General features: G+C 48.5%; 1 protein-coding gene across 4 annotated transcripts in view; it reads right to left on the reverse strand.

The window, feature by feature from the left end:
* The window catches only part of SBNO1 (strawberry notch homolog 1), an 81,700-nt gene extending 77,053 nt beyond the window's left edge, over nucleotides 1–4,647 (reverse strand). Inside the window, exons 1-2 of one of the 4 annotated variants that reach the window (XM_077293206.1) lie at nucleotides 4,307–4,647; nucleotides 1,773–1,904 (exon numbers count right to left, since the gene is read on the reverse strand). In XM_077293206.1, coding sequence (XP_077149321.1) covers nucleotides 1,773–1,904 — 132 coding nt within the window. In that variant the 5' untranslated portion in view covers nucleotides 4,307–4,647. Of the gene's footprint in view, nucleotides 1–1,772; nucleotides 1,905–2,429; nucleotides 3,476–4,306 lie in introns of those variants that run through there. The other 3 variants (XM_077293204.1, XM_077293205.1, XM_077293203.1) reach the window with 3 other exon arrangements.
* Nucleotides 4,648–18,568: the final 13,921 nt, after the last annotated feature.

Genomic DNA, 18,568 nt, shown 5'->3' on the forward strand with positions numbered 1-18,568 from the left:
ATACACTGTGCATAGAATATAAGGGGAAAAACTTTTCTAACATCTCAAATTCGAAAATACAGTAACAGGATGGATGGATGGGTGGGTGTGGGTGTTCTGGAATACGATTCAGCACAAACATGCTCCCTCTTCATAGACTGAAGAAATATGATGTGAAGCATTTAGTGAGCAGTACCTTGACATTGAAAGTTCAGAGTAAAGCTATCTAACAACATATTTTACAAAGTTTATACGTATCATCTGTCCTACTGGAATTATACTTTTTTTTCCCCCCAGGACAAATTTTTGAGAGCGAATTTACATAATTACAAAATGTCTAAGAAGCATCTAATGAAGTCAGCTGTATTTGAGTATTTCACAGTGACTCAAGATAAACATTTTGTGTGTCAGTGTATAAGTGACCCAGATGAAAACAAATCCTGCGATGCCAAAAACAGTGCATGCTCAGGCAGTGATAGTAATGCTCCTTCAAGAGCTTCCAATCTAAAAAGACATTTACAACACTACCAATCCAGATGTTTACAAAGCTGTGATTGAAAAAGATCACAGCAGCACCAAAAAAACAGACCAGCACTTCCCGCCAGGCAAAGGAGGAGGATAGAGCATCTCAAACATAAGTTACAAGATATTTTGTAAGTGACAAAGTTACTGTAACAAAGACAGCAGATGAGTTTAAAAGAGCTCATCGCGCTTGTAGTGAAGGACAGCGTACCGTTATCATTTGCATGACCAGCTTTTACAGCTCTTAATGGAGAAATGGCCCGCAAACTTGGTGTTTCTCTGGAAATGGTCAGGAGAAGTTACAACAAATTTTGGGGTCCATTTTTTCCTGTTACCCTTGCCAAAATAAAAAAAAAAAATTGGATCTGAAAAAAATTGTGTGTGAAAAAAAGTTAAATGTTTATTTTTCTCAAAAAATTCCCGTTAAGCACCTTACGGGTTTATAAACTTCCTGAATGTTTGGAGCACATTGAGGGGTGCAGTTTTTAGAATGGTGTCACTTTTGGGTATCATATAGACCCCTCAAAGTGACTTCAAAAGTGATGTGGTCCCTAAAAAAAGTTGTTTTGTAAATTTTGCTGGAAAAATGAAAAATCGTTGTTCAACTTTCAACCCTTCTAACAAAAAAAATCTGGCATCCAAAATTGTGCTGATAAAGTAGACATGTGAGAAATGTTATTTATTAGCTATTTTGTGTGCCCTCTCTCTTTGATTTAAGGGCATGAAAATTCAAATTTGGAAAGTTGCTACATTTTTGCCAAATTTCCAGTTTTTCCATAAATAAACGCAAGTCATACCGAAGAAACTATACCATTCTCATGAAGTACAATATGTCATGAAAAAAAAAAAATCAAAAATTACCGAGATCTGTTGAAGCGTTCCAGAGTTATTACCTCAAAGTGAGTGGTCAGAATTGTAAAAATTGGACTGGTCATTATTGTGCAAACCACCTTCAGGTGTAAAGGGGTTTAAAGTGTCCGGAGACACCTCATATCTCTCACTATGGACCCCAGTGACTGAAAGGTCTCTCCTTATAGACACACATACTGACAGGTCAATGTTGTAGCCCCAGAAAGATTATTTTAGTCTCAGCACTATTGGGCTATAGTGAAAACAGAAACATTTTCATTGTTATACTGAGGTTACCACTAAAAGGGAATTTGGGAAACCCTCTCACAAGCAAGAAGAAAATCAAAATTCCAGGCTTTCCATAGAAAAAAAACCCCACAGGTCTATTATACCAATATTTATCATATTTGATTAGAACTTACTTGCTGGTTGACAGGGACTGGTCCTGGAGCAATCACGCCTATATCTAAGGAATCGCCATCAAAAAGGTCATTGGGGCTGATGCCGCTCTCACTCAGAGCAGCAAGCAACAAATCTTGTCCTGGATCCATCATCTTAAAGTGCATGAGAAAGGAAAAAAAGAGGGAATGTTAGAAGCACAAAAATATTCCCAGAGTCCACTACACTGATCTGTGCAAGAAATGGGGATGAAGCACGAGATCCCATCCTTTATGAGCCACTTCAGGAGGGAGGGGCTTTTCATTCACTTAGGGATTTGCCCTTGAGCAAAACTAGCTGCAGCACTACAACAAGAAGGCTGAACTTTTCACTCAACAATCACTTCATTACCATCTCTGAAGAGATTTGGAATGGAGGACAGGACCAAAAACAAACAAGAAGAGTCCGAAAACAGCAGAAGGTTTCAATCGGAGGGACACAATCATGGACATGGCAGCCATAATGAAATCATTGGAAACTACTGCACTCCCTGTACAAGAAGACTATGAAGGACATTGGGGATACGGATCTCATTCTCAGATCTGTGATTTTTATGGATGTCTGAATAAAACAAATGGTCAGTGTGCTGACCGATAAAAGAAAATATTTGATAGCACATGGATGTGTAAATGCAGACTTACAGGGTTAGGTCCTATCATGGGAAGTGAAGTCTGACCAGCAGGCTGGACTGATCAGGATCCTACACCAGCCCTCTATGTTCTGCCACCTCTCCTGTGATCAGTGACCTGAGTGATATGCTGCTCCTAGATAAGGTAACTGGATGGCAGATGAGTGAGGGTACAGATCTCAGTGCCTGGGGTAACTGGATGGCAGATGAGTGAGGTTACAGATCTCAGTGCCTGGGGTAACTGGATGGCAGGAGATGAGTGAGGGCGCAGATCTCAGTGCCTGGGGTAACTGGATGGCAGATGAGTGAGGTTACAGATCTCAGTGCCTGGGGTAACTGGATGGCAGGAGATGAGTGAGGGCGCAGATCTCAGTGCCTGGGGTAACTGGATGGCAGGAGATGAGTGAGGGCGCAGATCTCAGTGCCTGGGGTAACTGGATGGCAGGAGATGAGTGAGGGCGCAGATCTCAGTGCCTGGGGTAACTGGATAGTAGGAGATGAGTGAGGGCGCAGATCTCAGTGCCTGGGGTAACTGGATAGTAGGAGATGAGTGAGGGCGCAGATCTCAGTGCCTGGGGTAACTGGATAGTAGGAGATGAGTGAGGGCGCAGATCTCAGTGCCTGGGGTAACTGGATGGCAGATGAGTGAGGTTACAGATCTCAGTGCCTGGGGTAACTGGATGGCAGGAGATGAGTGAGGGCGCAGATCTCAGTGCCTGGGGTAACTGGATGGCAGGAGATGAGTGAGGGCGCAGATCTCAGTGCCTGGGGTAACTGGATGGCAGGAGATGAGTGAGGGCGCAGATCTCAGTGCCTGGGGTAACTGGATAGTAGGAGATGAGTGAGGGCGCAGATCTCAGTGCCTGGGGTAACTGGATAGTAGGAGATGAGTGAGGGCGCAGATCTCAGTGCCTGGGGTAACTGGATAGTAGGAGATGAGTGAGGGCGCAGATCTCAGTGCCTGGGGTAACTGGATGGCAGGAGATGAGTGAGGGTGCAGATCTCAGTGCCTGGGGTAACTGGATGGCAGGAGATGAGTGAGGGCGCAGATCTCAGTGCCTGGGGTAACTGGATGGCAGGAGATGAGTGAGGGCGCAGATCTCAGTGCCTGGGGTAACTGGATGGCAGGAGATGAGTGAGGGCGCAGATCTCAGTGCCTGGGGTAACTGGATGGCAGATGAGTGAGGGCGCAGATCTCAGTGCCTGGGGTAACTGGATGGCAGGAGATGAGTGAGGGCGCAGATCTCAGTGCCTGGGGTAACTGGATGGCAGATGAGTGAGGGTGCAGATCTCAGTGCCTGGGGTAACTGGATGGCAGGAGATGAGTGAGGGCGCAGATCTCGGTGCCTGGGAGGCCAGTGTGTACGGCCATGCTGCCCGCAGCGCTGGGGATCCTGAAGAAGGGCACTGTGCAGTGGTGGCAGGGAAGGACCCGTTCACACAGGACATGAGCCAGGTAACGGCCGCCGATCTCCAGGGGTCATGACTATGAATGAACCAGTCCGGCGAGGACACCCGAGGACTCGCCATGCAGAGGTCAGCGCCCGCACCACCACGTGGTCACAATATAAACTTCCGGGTTGGGCCAGGATGACTAATGCAATGACCAGGGCTGCAGCAGAGCCGCACCGTGTGTAGACGAGCCCGGAGTGGGGATGCGGCCGCACAGGAGCGCCACACCATACGGACAATGCCGCGGAGACAGGACGGGGCCGCACACAGCCGGGACCGGCTACACGTGGAGGCGCTGCGGGAGACGTGCTCGTCACCTCGGGCCTTCGGGGGCCGCAGCAGACCCTCCACAAGTGCTCACAAACAAGCCTTCTCGTGTCCGGAGCCGACCCTCCCCGCCCCCAGCGCCTCGTCTGCCCGCCCTCCACAGTCACTCACGGTGCTGGTCCCGGAGAGGTCGCCACTCGGCTGCTGAGTCCACACGAAACTGCTGCGGTTACTCCGAGCTGCCGCTTTCTACCTCACAGCCGCCATCTTTACCGGGGAAACACCACAGCTCAGCACCACGTGACCCGCGCAGTCCGCGGCCTGCTCACCCGCCCACACTCCGCACCGGCCCCGCTGTGACCGCCCGGCCGCGCTCTCCCTGCTTCCTCTCAGCGCACACGTCTTCGGTGATCTCCGCTCTGGTGATTTTATTATAATCCATTATTATTATTATTATTTTGCAGGGTTTCAAGAGAAGGCAGTTTGGAGCCACGTGACACGAGGTCCCGCCCTCTAGGAAATGACGTTGTGGGGCGGCACAGGGCGGAGACTCGTCCTAAGGTGTCCGCCATCTTGAGAAGGTCACGTCAGTTGTGATCTTCGCCCTGATCATGTGATTGGGGGTGTGGAGAGTGTGGTCTGGGGAGTCTCGCGTTACTTGCCTGCTGACAATGGCAGTTACACGTTATCAGTATAGTGTGCGGGTCACAGTCCATTCACTGGTCTGATGTCCCGGCCTCATGCTGTCTAGGGGCAGGTCCACACTGTGCGGTACTGACGGCTCCTAGGCACAGTCAGAGTGGATCCTAAAGACAGACTGAAAAGATATTGGTATCGGACAATGACTTGGGCTATGTGGACCTTGGGTTTCTGAAAATACTGCACTATGTTCACAAGCTGCGTTTTTCATGCAACTCGAAGGGTATGGTCACACGCTTTTTTTTTCTGCAGACAAAACCGGATCTTTTGGCAGTAAAAAGACCACACAAAATCCAGGTTTTGTTGGTTTTCTTGCTGCTTTTTTACTTCATTTTTCAGAATCCCAAAGTTCAGCTCTGCTTCCACCATACACACATTTAGGGTATGTGTGTTAGGAGTTGAGTTTCCTCTGCTGCACAGGGGGAATCTCGATCCGTGTCTGCTGCGGTCTCCCATTCTCCATCAGCCGCAGTGGAGCCTGCTGAGCGGAGATGTCGGTCCCAGCGTCTCACTGAGCCTGATTCTGTGCAAAGGGTTACTGCTGCCTCTCCAGGCTCTGCTATTGTACCCTGCACTGATCTGCGGCGAGCAGGCTTTTCTGGGACTAAGTCCTGCTTTGCACACACTGAGCATGCCCAGGGCAAGATCTCTCAGTGGAGATCAAGGGTCACATGCTCGGGTACTGCAGCCAAATCTATTGGTCCTTCTAGGAAGGTCCTGTAGGTGCGCAGGCTCTGTAGCAGTCTCTCATTGGTCCTTTTAGGAAGGTCCTGTACGTGCTGCAGCTATTTAAGGCTCGCACGGCCATGCGCTAGTATCTTCCAAAGTTACGTCCTTTGCGCCACTGTGGTCATGTGTTTGAATGTATTCAGGGACCCGGCTGAAATAAGCCCCTAGAATGCTGGCACCTCTGGCGAGGAATGTTGTGTGCATGCATGACCACTGACTGCTCTCATCTGGGTAGTTAGCCTGTTCCTCTGTGAGAGTCTAACAGGGCACAGAACTTTGCTTTCTCGGCCGCTCTGTGAAGCTAACAGCTGGTTCATACCGCCATATTGTGCTGCCATTCACTTAGCAGCAGATTCTTTCCAGCACGGTGGATCCCGGGTTGCGAACGCACCAATCCCATCAATAAGTATATTCAGTGCGTTCCGCTAATCCTAACAGTATACTAGCGCCAGGATCTGGCTAAGTAATGGCGGACGAACAGCGATTGCAGGGGTACATCCAGCTGCTGGAGGGTCGGTTGACGTCTCTTGAGCGTGCAACCTCGGCGGTGGATGTTACCGCAATAGCTGTTCAGGCTGCTAGTGTGGCTGCAGCAGCTTTACCCACTGCCACCTCTGTTCCGACCATATCTCACCTCCCATTGCCTGAGAGATACTCTGGGGACAGTAAGTCCTGTAGGGGTTTCGTGAGCTAGTGGTATACACCACGAGCTCCTGGCTGCACGTTTTCCCACAGAGCGGGCAAAAGTGGGATTCATAATCTCTCTTGTCGGACAGGGCGTTGGAGTGGGCTACGCCGCTGTGGGAGCGCAACGATCATGTGGTGCGGAGTGTTCCTCGGTTTCTGGATACTCTAAAACAGGTCTTTGTAGGACCTCAAGTCACCCATGATACAGCGCTCCAGCTGCTGGCTTTGACTCAGGGTTCAGACATGGTCAGCCATTTTGCGGTTACCTTCCGGACGTTAGCGTCTGAGTTGGAATGGCCAGATAAAACCCTCATTCCCGTATTTTGGAGGGGGCTGGCTGACCATGTGAAGGACGCTTTGGCTACTAGGGAGATTCCCGCCACACTGGAGGAGCTCATAGCTGTATCAACTCGCATAGACCTTCGTTTTCATGAGCAAAGGTTGGAGCGAGCCCAGTGTAGGCAGAGGTTTCGGCTGGCTCCCACCTTCGCCAGACCTCTGGAATCTCCAGTCCAGGTGTCCGAGTCACATGATGCCATAGAGGTGACACGAGCGGGACCCAAGTCCCAGTCCGCTCGTGCACATAAGGTCTGTCATGTTTGCCGGCAGTCAGGACATCTTGCCTCCAAGTGTCCTCAGCGGTCGGGGAAACGTCAGCGTCTAGTGGCAGTAGGAGGAGGTACACTAGACACGGCGACGTTTACCTCAAAGTTGTCCTTCAAGGGGACAATTACCTTTGGCCCATCCACTCTTATGGTAGAGCTATGCGTGGACTCTGGGGCGGAGGGTAATTTTATGTCATCCGCTTTCGCCCAGCGTCACGCAATACCCCTGGTTATGCTCGCCAAACCAGTAACCGTTCGAGTGGTAAATGGGTCGACACTACCCTCTCAGATTACCCACCAAACCATTCCTATCATGCTTTCTGTGTCTCCATCACATCAGGAGATTATCTCCCTATTAGTCATTCCTGAGGGAATTGATGAGGTCCTGTTGGGGATACCATGGCTACGCTACCATTCTCCTCATATAGAGTGGTCCTCAGGGAGAATTTTGGGATGGAGTAAATCCTGCGAGGGTAGATGTCAGAGGGAGTGCGTTCAGGTTGCTACAACTCAGGTACCCGCAGATCTTTCCTCTCTCCCCAAACACTATTGGCCCTATGCAGACGTGTTCTCCAAAAGGGCTGCGGAGACCCTTCCGCCTCACCGCCCCTATGACTGTTTTATTGACCTCTTGCCTGGTGCTGAGCCTCCCCGGGGTCGAGTTTATCCTTTATCTCTCCCGGAGACCGAGGCAATGTCTCAGTACATCCAAGAGAATCTGGCAAGAGGATTCATTAGGAAGTCAGTGTCACCTGCAGGGGCAGGGTTCTTCGTACAGAAGAAGACAGGGGACTTACGTCCATGCATAGATTACAAGGGTCTTAACGCTATCACCGTTAAGAACAAGTACCCATTACCCCTGATTCCTGAGCTTTTTGATAGGCTATGGGGAGCAAGGGTATTTACAAAATTAGATCTGCGGGGTGCCTACAACCTGATTCGCATCCGTGAGGGGGACGAATGGAAGACGGCTTTTAACACCAGGGATGGGCATTATGAATACATGGTGATGCCCTTCGGGCTCTGTAATGCGCCAGCCGTTTTCCAAGACTTTGTGAATTACATTTTCCGGGATATGCTCACCACCTCGGTCGTAGTCTATCTGGATGATATTCTCATCTACTCTCCAGATATTGACTCCCATCGGAGAGATGTTCGCAAAGTCTTCAACCTCTTACGGGCAAACTCCCTCTACGCCAACTTGGAGAAGTGTGTGTTTGAGCAGGAGTCCTTGCCTTTCCTTGGTTATATCATCTCTGCCCAGGGTTTGGCTATGGATCCTGCCAAGCTACAGGCTGTGATGGACTGGCAGGAACCCCATTCTCTTAAAGCGGTGCAGCGCTTTATGGGGTTCATTAATTACTATCGCCTGTTCATTCCACACTTCTCAACATTGGTAGCTCCCCTCACCAAGAAGGGAGCAAATCCCAAGTTGTGGTCAGAGGAGGTCTACAAGGCCTTTCTCTCGATTAAGTCACACTTCGCTAGCGCTCCCATCCTACATCGCCCCGATGTAGATAAGCCATTTATCATGGAGGTGGATGCCTCATCCGTTGGTGCTGGAGCAGTCCTTTTCCAAAAGGATGCTCAAGGTCGGAAGCATCCTTGCTTCTTTTTCTCCAAGACCTTCACACCAGCGGAGAGGAATTATTCCATCGGGGACAGGGAGTTGCTTTTTCAGAGTGGAGACACCTCTTGGAGGGAGCTCGCTTTCCCTTCCAAGTGTTCACTGACCACAAGAACTTGGTGTATATACAGACGGCCCAGCGGCTGAATTCTCGCCAGGCTAGATGGTCCCGGTTCCATTTTCTCTCCGGGGAGAAGAACATTCGTGCCGACGCTCTCTCCCGCTCCGTAGTGTCATCTGAGGAGGAGGAGCCTCGGCTTATTGTCCCTTCTGAGAACTGTGGCTCCGGATTCGCTTGAGTCCGTGCCCCCGGGCAAGACCTTCGTACCAGCGAATTTGCGACTGGAGGTTCTCTCTTGGGCTCACTTGTCCAGAGTGGGTGGACATTTTGGGACCAAGAGGACATCTGAGCTTTTGGCGAGGACGTACTGGTGGCCGCATATGGCTCGTGACGTCGGGGGCTATATTTGGGCGTGTGTCTCCTGCGCCCAGAATCGGTCTCCTCGGCAACGGCCTGCTGGGTTACTTTACCCCATGCCGGTTGCAGACAGGCCCTGGGAAATGGTCGGGATGGACTTCGTGGTGGGCTTACCCAAGTCTCGTAGCTGCACCGTTATCTGGGTAGTCACCGATCATTTTTCTAAGATGGTGCATTTGGTGCCGCTTCCACGGTTACCTTCTGCACGGGCCTTGGCGGCGTTCATTAAACATATTTTCCGCTTACATGGAATGCCTGATAAAATTGTCAGCGACCGGGGTCCCCAGTTTGCGTCTCGGTTTTGGAGAGAGCTCTGCCGTTTACTCAGCATAGAGCTGAATCTCTCCTCTGCATACCATCCTGAGACGAATGGGTTGATAGAGAGAATCAACCAGACTCTGGTGACATACTTGCAAAAGTTTGTCTCTGCTAGGCAGGATGACTGGGCATCTTTGCTACCTTGGGCGGAATTTGCCTTGAACAACGCCGTAGCCGATTCCACTGGTCAGACTCCTTTTCTCCTCAATTACGGCCAGCATCCGCGTGTCCCTGTGCCCATACCCGTGTCATCCACCGATTCTAGGGTGGCAGACTGGGCGGTGGAGGCACGTGACATCTGGGATCGCACACAGGATGCCATCCGGGCCTCCAAGGAGAGAATGAGGGTTTCGGCCGATACACACCGACGCCCCGCTCCGACCTTTGCTCCTGGCGACTTAGTGTGGCTCTCCGCCCGTAACATCAGGCTGCGAGTTGAGTCCACTAAGTTTGCGCCTCGCTACATTGGCCCGTTCAAGGTTCTGGAACAGGTCAACCCTGTGGTCTACCGTTTGGCTATTCCTCCACGCCTTGGTATCACCGATACCTTTCACGTTTCCCTCTTAAAGCCCGTTCATTTGTCCCGGTTTTCTGAGTCATCTGCCGGGACATCGGGTTCATCCACGGATGAGTTTGAGGTGAATGCTATCGTGGGGTGCAAGGTGGTACGTGGCATGAAATTTTATCTGGTGGATTGGAAGGGTCATGGTCCAGAGGATAGAACCTGGGAGCCTGTGGAGCACATTCGGGCTCCGCTGCTCATTGCAGCTTTTGGGTGTAGCGAGGCTCGAGGGGGGGGGGGGGGGCCCTGGGGGGGGGGGTAATGTTAGGAGTCGAGTTTCCTCTGCTGCACAGGGGGAATCTCGATCCGTGTCTGCTGCGGTTCACCATTCTCCATCGGCCGCAGTGGAGCCTGCTCAGTGGAGACGTCGGTCCCAGCGCCTCACTGAGACTGATTCTGTGCAAAGGGTTACTGCTGCCTCTCCAGGCTCTGCTATTGTACCCTGCACTGATCTGCGGCGAGCAGGCTTTTCTGGGACTAAGTCCTGCTTTGCACACACTGAGCATGCCCAGGGCAAGATCTCTCAGTGGAGATCAAGGGTCACATGCTCAGATACTACAGCCAAATCTGTTGGTCCTTCTAGGAAGGTCCTGTAGGTGCGCAGGCTCTGTAGCAGTCTCATTGGTCCTTTTAGGAAGGTCCTGTACTTGCTGCAGCTATTTAAGGCTCGCACGGCCATGCGCTAGTATCTTCCAAAGTTACGTGCTTTGCGCCACTGTGGTCATGTGTTTGAATGTATTCAGGGACCCGGCCGAAATAAGCCCCTAGAATGCTGGCACCTCCGGCGAGGAGATTGTGTTTGTGTGTATTCAGGGACCTGGCTGAAATAAGCCCCTAGAATGCTGGAACCTCCGGCGAGGAGTGTTGTGTGCATGCATGACCACTGACTGCTCTCATCTGGGTAGTTAGCCTGTGCCTCTGTGAGAGTCTAACAGGGCACAGAGCTTTGCTTTCTTGGCCGCTCTGTGAAGCTAACAGCTGGTTCATACCGCCATATTGTGCCGCCATTCACTTAGCAGCAGGTTCTTTCCTGCACGGTGGATCCCGGGTTGCGAACACACCAATCCCATCAATAAATATATTCGGTGCATTCCGCTAACCCTAACAGTGTGCACACGTGCCGGAATGGCTGCGCTTTGGACACAGTGGATGCCCCGCTCCGCCCAAAGCGCTGCCCCCTTTCGTACACACGGTGATTCCACCTGCGTTCATTGAACCATGCAGAATCACCGCATCCTATACATAGGACTGTGCAAGATAAATAGACATGCTGCTGTCTATAAAGGCGCGCCGCAGGTCCAGATACGGGTATGTTTCCACGGTCAGGATTTGAGGCAGGTGAAATCTGCATCTGAGGTCACTGACAGGTCACCTGCATTTTTTATGCGTTTTTTCATTGCATGCTTTTTTTGTCACTTGAAATAAAGCTAATTGAAAGGTGGCTTCTGGGAAGGACAAAAAGTGATTTCCTGTTTGCAGATATATTGGGATATGTTCCCGCGGTCAGTAAACGCTGCGGGTTGGACGCTGTGTACATCCGCAATGTCCAACCTGCAGTGTCCAGTTTTTACAGCATAGTGGATGGGATTTCAAGAAATCCGATGTCCACTATGCGTGCACCCATGCTCGCAGAGACAGACGTGCGTTGCATCTTTCCAGACCGCAGCAGCTCAATTTATGTAGTGGAGATACTCTGTCTCTGCTGCGTAAATTACTCATACACTTTCGTTAGATGCGGGAAAAACGGCATATCTTCCTAGTCACATGCGTATTAAGTGTGGTAACGCAGCTTACTACGCATATGTACTAATTTGCATAATGGTAAATCTTGCGACACAGCCGGACAGACACGACAGGAAGTGAAGGAAAGCACAGAGGCCCCCTCTTTAATAAATAATAATTTAAAAAAAGTAGCATGGGGTCCCCCTATATTTGTAAAGCAGACTACTGGGAAATTTATTTCAAGCTGGTAAAGGATCCAATATCCATGAACCTTACCAGCCTGATAACACCAGGCCGCAGCAGTCTGCTTACCTTGGATTGTTAGCAAAAATAGTGGGATCCCTCCCCCAAAAAAATAGTGTGGGGTCCCCCTATATTTGTTAACCAGCCAAGGAAAAAGCAGACGGCCTGGTATTCTCAGGCTGGCGAGGCCCGTGGATATTGGCCCTCACCAGCCTAAAAATAGCAGCCCGCAGCTGCCCCACATTTGGCACATCCAACGATGTGTCAATTGTGCCACTTTACCTGGCTCTTCCCACTGGCCCTGCAGTTTATATTTGTGGGGCTGATGTCACCTTTGTATTGTCTGGTGACATCAAGCCCACGGCCTAAAAATGGAGAAGCGTCTATAAGACACCTATCAATTACTAATCCCATATTTATATGGTAAATACACAGCGAGAATAAAGTCCTTTAATTGAAATAATGACACAAACTCCTTTAATATTCTGAATTAAACCATACTTACTGCATCACCTAATTCCATCAAAGCCCTCGATCTGTAAAAAAAAAAAAAAAAAAAAAGTAAAATAAAAATGCAACAGTATACCATACCTGCCTGCCGGGAAGATTATCCATAATGTCCCACGACAATCCACTGACTGTTAGAACTTGGCAGGTTACCGTAGATAACCCCGGCGGTCACGTGCACGACAGTTCTCGCGGTCAGCTCAGCTCATCGTGAGAACTGCAGTGGATGCAAAGTTTCGGCTGTGGCACAAGGTAAGACATTATTTAACACCTTTCTGCCAGCTGACGGAATAGTACGTCAGCTGGCAGATCCCCCGCCTTGAGGAGGGCTCTGGCGGTGAGCCCACCTCAAAGCCGCGACATGTCAGCTGTTTTGTACAGCTGACATGTGCGCGCAATGAGCGCGAGCGGAATCGCGATCCGCCCGCACCCATTAACAAGTTAAATGCCGCCGTCAAACGCTGACAGCGGCATTTAAATAGCGCGCGCGGCCGGAAGTGCTCTCACCGCTGACCCCCGTCACATGATCGGGGGTCAGCGGTGCATTGCCATAACAACCATAGGTCTCCTTGAGACCTCTATGGTTGTTGATGGCCGATTGCTTTGAGCGCCACCCTGTGGTCGGCGTTCAAAGTACACCTGCATTTCTGCTACATAGAGGTGATCTGTACTTCACCTCTATGTAGCAGAGCCGATCGAGTTGTGCATGCTTCTAGCCTCCTATGGAGGCTATTGAAGCATGCCAAAATTAAAAAAAAAGTTTAAAAATATAAAAAAATATATAAAAGTTCAAATCACCCCCCTTTCGCCCCAATCAAAATAAAACAAAAAAAATCAAACATACACATATTTGGTATCGCCGCGTTCAGAATCGCCCGATCTATCAATAAAAACAAAGGATTAACCTGACCGCTAAATGGCGTAGCGAGAAAAAAAATCAAAACGCCAAAATTACGTTTTTTTGGTCGCCGCGACATTGAATTAAAATGCAATAACGGGCGATCAAAAGAACGTATCTACACCAAAATGGTATCATTAAAAACGGCAGCTTGGCACGCAAAAAATAAACCCTCACCTGACCCCAGATCACGAAAATTGGAGACGCTACGGGTATCGGAAAATCGTGCAATTTTTTTTTTTAGCTAACTTTGGAATATTTTTTCACCACTTAGATAAAAAATAACCTAGACATGTTAGGTGTCTATGAACTCGTAATGACCTGGAGAATCATAATGGCAGGTCAGTTTTAGCATTTGGTGAACCTAGCAAAAAAGCCAAACAAAAAACAAATGTGAGATTGCACTTTTTTTGCAATTTCATCACACTTGGAATTTTTTTCCCGCTTTCTGTTACACGGCATTGTAAAACCAATGGTATCGTTCAAAAGTACATCTCGTCCCGCAAAAAATAAGCCCTCACATGGCCATATTGACGGAAAAATAAAAAAGTTATGGCTCTGGGAAGGAGGAGAGCGAAAAACGGAAAAAGCTCCGTGGGTGAAGGGGTTAAGTTCGTACACATGCGTAGTAAGCTGTGTTTTTGCACTTAATATGCATGTGACTATAAAGATAATACGGTTTTACCGTATCTAATCATAGTGAACGAGAATTTATGTTGCGGAGACAGAGTGTCTCTTCAACATAAATAGACATGCTGCTGTCTGGAAAGACGAGCCGCATGTCCGTTTACGCAGGGATGCCGGGGGCGTCTTTTAACGCATAGCGGACATGGGATTTCTTGAAATCCCATCCACTATGCTGTAACATCTGAACGCTGTGGATGAACCCAGCGTCAAACCCGCAGAGTTTGCTGACCATGGAAACATACCCTAACAATGCCAGATATATGCAAGACCGTAACACATTTTTTAAAAATAGGGCAATTTGATCAAATTATGTGGGGGAAAAAGTTTGCTTGAAAAAATAAGGACTATTTTGAACAAATAAGCTGGATTGGTGTATACGCACAGCCGTGAACTAAGATTGCAAGAGCTCATGAATGAATACACAACTGGAAATGTCTACACAGAAGGGGAGCGGAATTACTTGGATATTATTTACTTTCACACATTGGTCAGGCATTGAGTTGGTCAGGCAGATCACTAATGTGCTAATACTGTCTGCCAGGCTCAGGTGAGGACATCAAGGCATTATGGTTTAAACTTGGGAAAACCACAAAAATAAATAGGTTTCACATCCTGCTGTATCCAGGCTCGGACTGGCCCACAGGGTAACAGGGGAATCCCCCGGTGGGCCCCTGTGTAGATCTGGGCCCCCAACCCCACTCTATGGGCAGTATTTGGCATAATTCACTTGATTCACTCTGTACATAAAAAAGCAGCATCTCATCATTCATTAACCACGCTACCCAGATTATTATATAGAGATATACCGTAGGTAAATTTGTGAACAAAGGTAGTATAATATTTGCATGCAGGTGAAAAGTGCCCCCCCCAAGTCAATGTTATTGGTGGGCCCTTGTCACCCCAGTCTGACACTGGTTGTAGTGCTTGCACAAGTTCTGTGACTCAAGGTACCTTCACACTAAGCGACTTTGCAGCTATAACGACAACGATCCGTGACGTTGCAGCGTCCTGGATAGCGATATCGTTGTGTTTGACACGCAGCAGCGATCTGGATCCTGCTGTGATATCGCTGGTCGTTGCTGAAAGTTCAGAACTTTATTTGGTCGTCAGATCGGCGTGTATCGTTGTGTTTGACAGCAAAAGCAACGATGCCAGCGATGTTTTACAATGGTAACCAGGGTAAATATCGGGTTACTAAGCGCAGGGCTGCGCTTAGTAACCCGATATTTACCCTGGTTACCATTGTAAAAGTAAAAACAAAAAACAGTACATACTCACCCTCTGATGTCTGTGACGTCCCCCGGCGTCCGCGCTGCTGCTCAGAGCTTCCTGCACTGAATGTGTCAGTGCCGGCCGGAAAGCAAAGCACAGCGGTGACGTCACCGCTGTGCCCTGCTACTGCCGGCGCTTACACAGTGCAGGGAAGCGGACGCCGGGGGACGCGAATGTAAGTATGTAGTGTTTGTTTTTTTACATTTACACTGGTAACCAGGGTAAACATCGGGTTACTAAGCGCGGCCCTGCGCTTAGCAACCCGATGTTTACCCTGGTTACCCGGGGACTTCGGCATCGTTGGTCGCTGGAGAGCTGTCTGTGTGACAGCTCTCCAGCGACCACACAGCGACGCTGCAGCGATCGGCATCGTTGTCGATATCGCTGCAGCGTCGCTTGGTGTGAAGGTACCTTCATTCTAACAGCACTTGTGCTGATCTTTATGGGGTGTGAAGAGTCCCACTGATCTGATAATACTGGCCTATTCTAAGTATCAATAAACCTCAAGGCACTGAGTCAGAAATTACTGCTGGCAGATTACTGCTATTTATTCTGTAAAATTCCAGTTTCCTCTTGACCTAAAAATAAAAAAAAATAATGGAAAAAAATTCTCCTGCACTGAAGCTATGATGGGTACAGTGACAAAGATGTCAATCGCAGGCGTGATTAGAATGCAGGAATAGTGCTTTGTATGACACTGGTGCCAGTTTAGGGAATCTGACAGGTTTCTTTTAAATGGTTTCTCTATTTTCGTGAAACAATGAAAAGGAGAACCTGAGTCACTATATATTACAAGATATAATATTATTTGTATAAAATTAGATCTTTAAATACATATAGTAATTCTAAACTTTTTTTTACCTATGAACATGTACAGTGGGGCAAAAAAGTATTTAGTCATTCAGCAATAGTGCAAGTTCCACCACTTAAAAAGATGAGAGGCGTCTCTAATTTACATCATAGGTAGACCTCAACTATGGGAGACAAACTGAGAAAAAAAAATCCTGAAAATCACATTGTCTGTTTTTTTATCATTTTATTTGCATATTATGGTGGAAAATAAGTATTTGGTCAGAAACAAAATTTCATCTCAATACTTTGTAATATATCCTTTGTTGGCAATGACAGAGGTCAAACGTTTTCTGTAAGTCTTCACAAGGTTGCCACACACTGTTGTTGGTATGTTGGCCCATTCCTCCATGCAGATCTCCTCTAGAGCAGTGATGTTTTTGGCTTTTCTCTTGGCAACACGGACTTTCAACTCCCTCCAAAGGTTTTCTATAGGGTTGAGATCTGGAGACCGGCTAGGCCACTCCAGGACCTTGAAATGCTTCTTACGAAGCCACTCCTTCGTTGCCCTGGCGGTGTGCTTTGGATCATTGTCATGTTGAAAGACCCAGCCACGTTTCATCTTCAATGCCCTTGCTGATGGAAGGAGGTTTGCACTCAAAATCTCACGATACATGGCCCCATTCATTCTTTCATGTACCCGGATCAGTCGTCCTGGCCCTTTTGCAGAGAAACAGCCCCAAAGCATGATGTTTCCACCACCATGCTTTACAGTAGGTATGGTGTTTGATGGATGCAACTCAGTATTCTTTTTCCTCCAAACACGACAAGTTGTGTTTCTACCGAACAGTTCCAGTTTGGTTTCATCAGACCATAGGACATTCTCCCAAAACTCCTCTGGATCATCCAAATGCTCTCTAGCAAACTTCAGATGGGCCCGGACATGTACTGGCTTAAGCAGTGGGACATGTCTGGCACTGCAGGATCTGAGTCCATGGTGGCGTAGTGTGTTACTTATGGTAGGCCTTGTTACATTGGTCCCAGCTCTCTGCAGTTCATTCACTAGGTCCCCGCGCGTGGTTCTGGGATTTTTGCTCACCGTTCTTGTGATCATTCTGACCCCACGGGGTGGGATTTTGCGTGGAGCCCCAGATCGAGGGAGATTATCAGTGGTCTTGAATGTCTTCCATTTTCTAATTATTGCCCCCACTGTTGATTTCTTCACTCCAAGCTGGTTGGCTATTGCAGATTCAGTCTTCCCAGCCTGGTGCAGGGCTACAATTTTGTTTCTGGTGTCCTTTGACAGCTCTTTGGTCTTCACCATAGTGGAGTTTGGAGTCAGACTGTTTGAGGGTGTGCACAGGTGTCTTTTTATACTGATAACAAGTTTAAACAGGTGCCATTACTACAGGTAATGAGTGGAGGAAAGAGGAGACTCTTAAAGAAGAAGTTACAGGTCTGTAAGAGCCAGAAATCTTGATTGTTTGTTTCTGACCAAATACTTATTTTCCACCATAATATGCAAATAAAATGATAAAAAAACAGACAATGTGATTTTCAGGATTTTTTTTTCTCAGTTTGTTTCCCATAGTTGAGGTCTACCTATGGTGTAAATTACAGACTCCTCTCATCTTTTTAAGTGGTGGAACTTGCACTATTGCTGACTGACTAAATATTTTTTTGCCCCACTGTATATGGATTTACAAAAGAATGGTGATCTATATAGGTGACAATGTGGCCGAAGACTAGACCAGTGTGACCAGTGTTCAAGAACTATATTGTTCGAAACGCATATGGCTTTTCTTATACCTCACCCCCTATTTTATATTTGCAATGTTGTCTGAGACATCCTAATTGATGTTGTACCTGTCAGGACCAGCTACCCGACGGGCATTCACCGGCGGCGGTTCATGAGGTTATTCTGGACGTCTGGTGCTGGGGACAGCCTGTGGCACCAGGGAGCCGTGACAGCGGTACCAGTGGCGATGTAGGAGCTGGCTGCTCTCCAGAGAAGGCAAACAGAACCTGCGGTCATGTGACTGTGAAGCAAAGGGGGTGGGCGGAGCCTAGCGCCGCTGTTTGAGCCTACACCGCAGGGCTGTAGTGGCTTCGGGGGGAAAGTGCAAGAGGGGGAGAGGAGACCCCAGGGATGTTAAAAGGGGTGACAGGAAAACACGTAGTCACACGAGCCAAAGTCAAACACAGGTCGGAGCTGTACATAGGGGCAGTCAGAATAGTCAGGACGTAGCAAGAGATCAGTAAACCAGAATGGGCAATAGACGGTACAGAAACGGCAGGCAAGAATCACAATGGGGACGGAACCAGATCAGAAACCAAACAGACAGACAGTAGTACATGCACAAAGCAGAGGCACACCAGGGTCAGACACACTCAGCCAAGGGTTAGAGTATAAATAACAAAGATTGGCCTCATCGGAGGCTATAAAAAGCCTTCCAGGACCCAGAAAGAGGCCATCGGACTTAATCCTGCAACTGCCCGAGAACCCAGTAAACCATAACAGTACCAGTCTAAAAATAATTTTTCCAAATAAAGCCGAATGAAAGATTTTTATCAACACCCTGATGTGTGAGCTGGATCCATTTTCACACT

The sequence above is a fragment of the Ranitomeya variabilis genome, chromosome 1 (assembly GCF_051348905.1).
Source record: "Ranitomeya variabilis isolate aRanVar5 chromosome 1, aRanVar5.hap1, whole genome shotgun sequence".
NCBI classification, from domain to species: Eukaryota; Metazoa; Chordata; class Amphibia; order Anura; family Dendrobatidae; genus Ranitomeya; species Ranitomeya variabilis.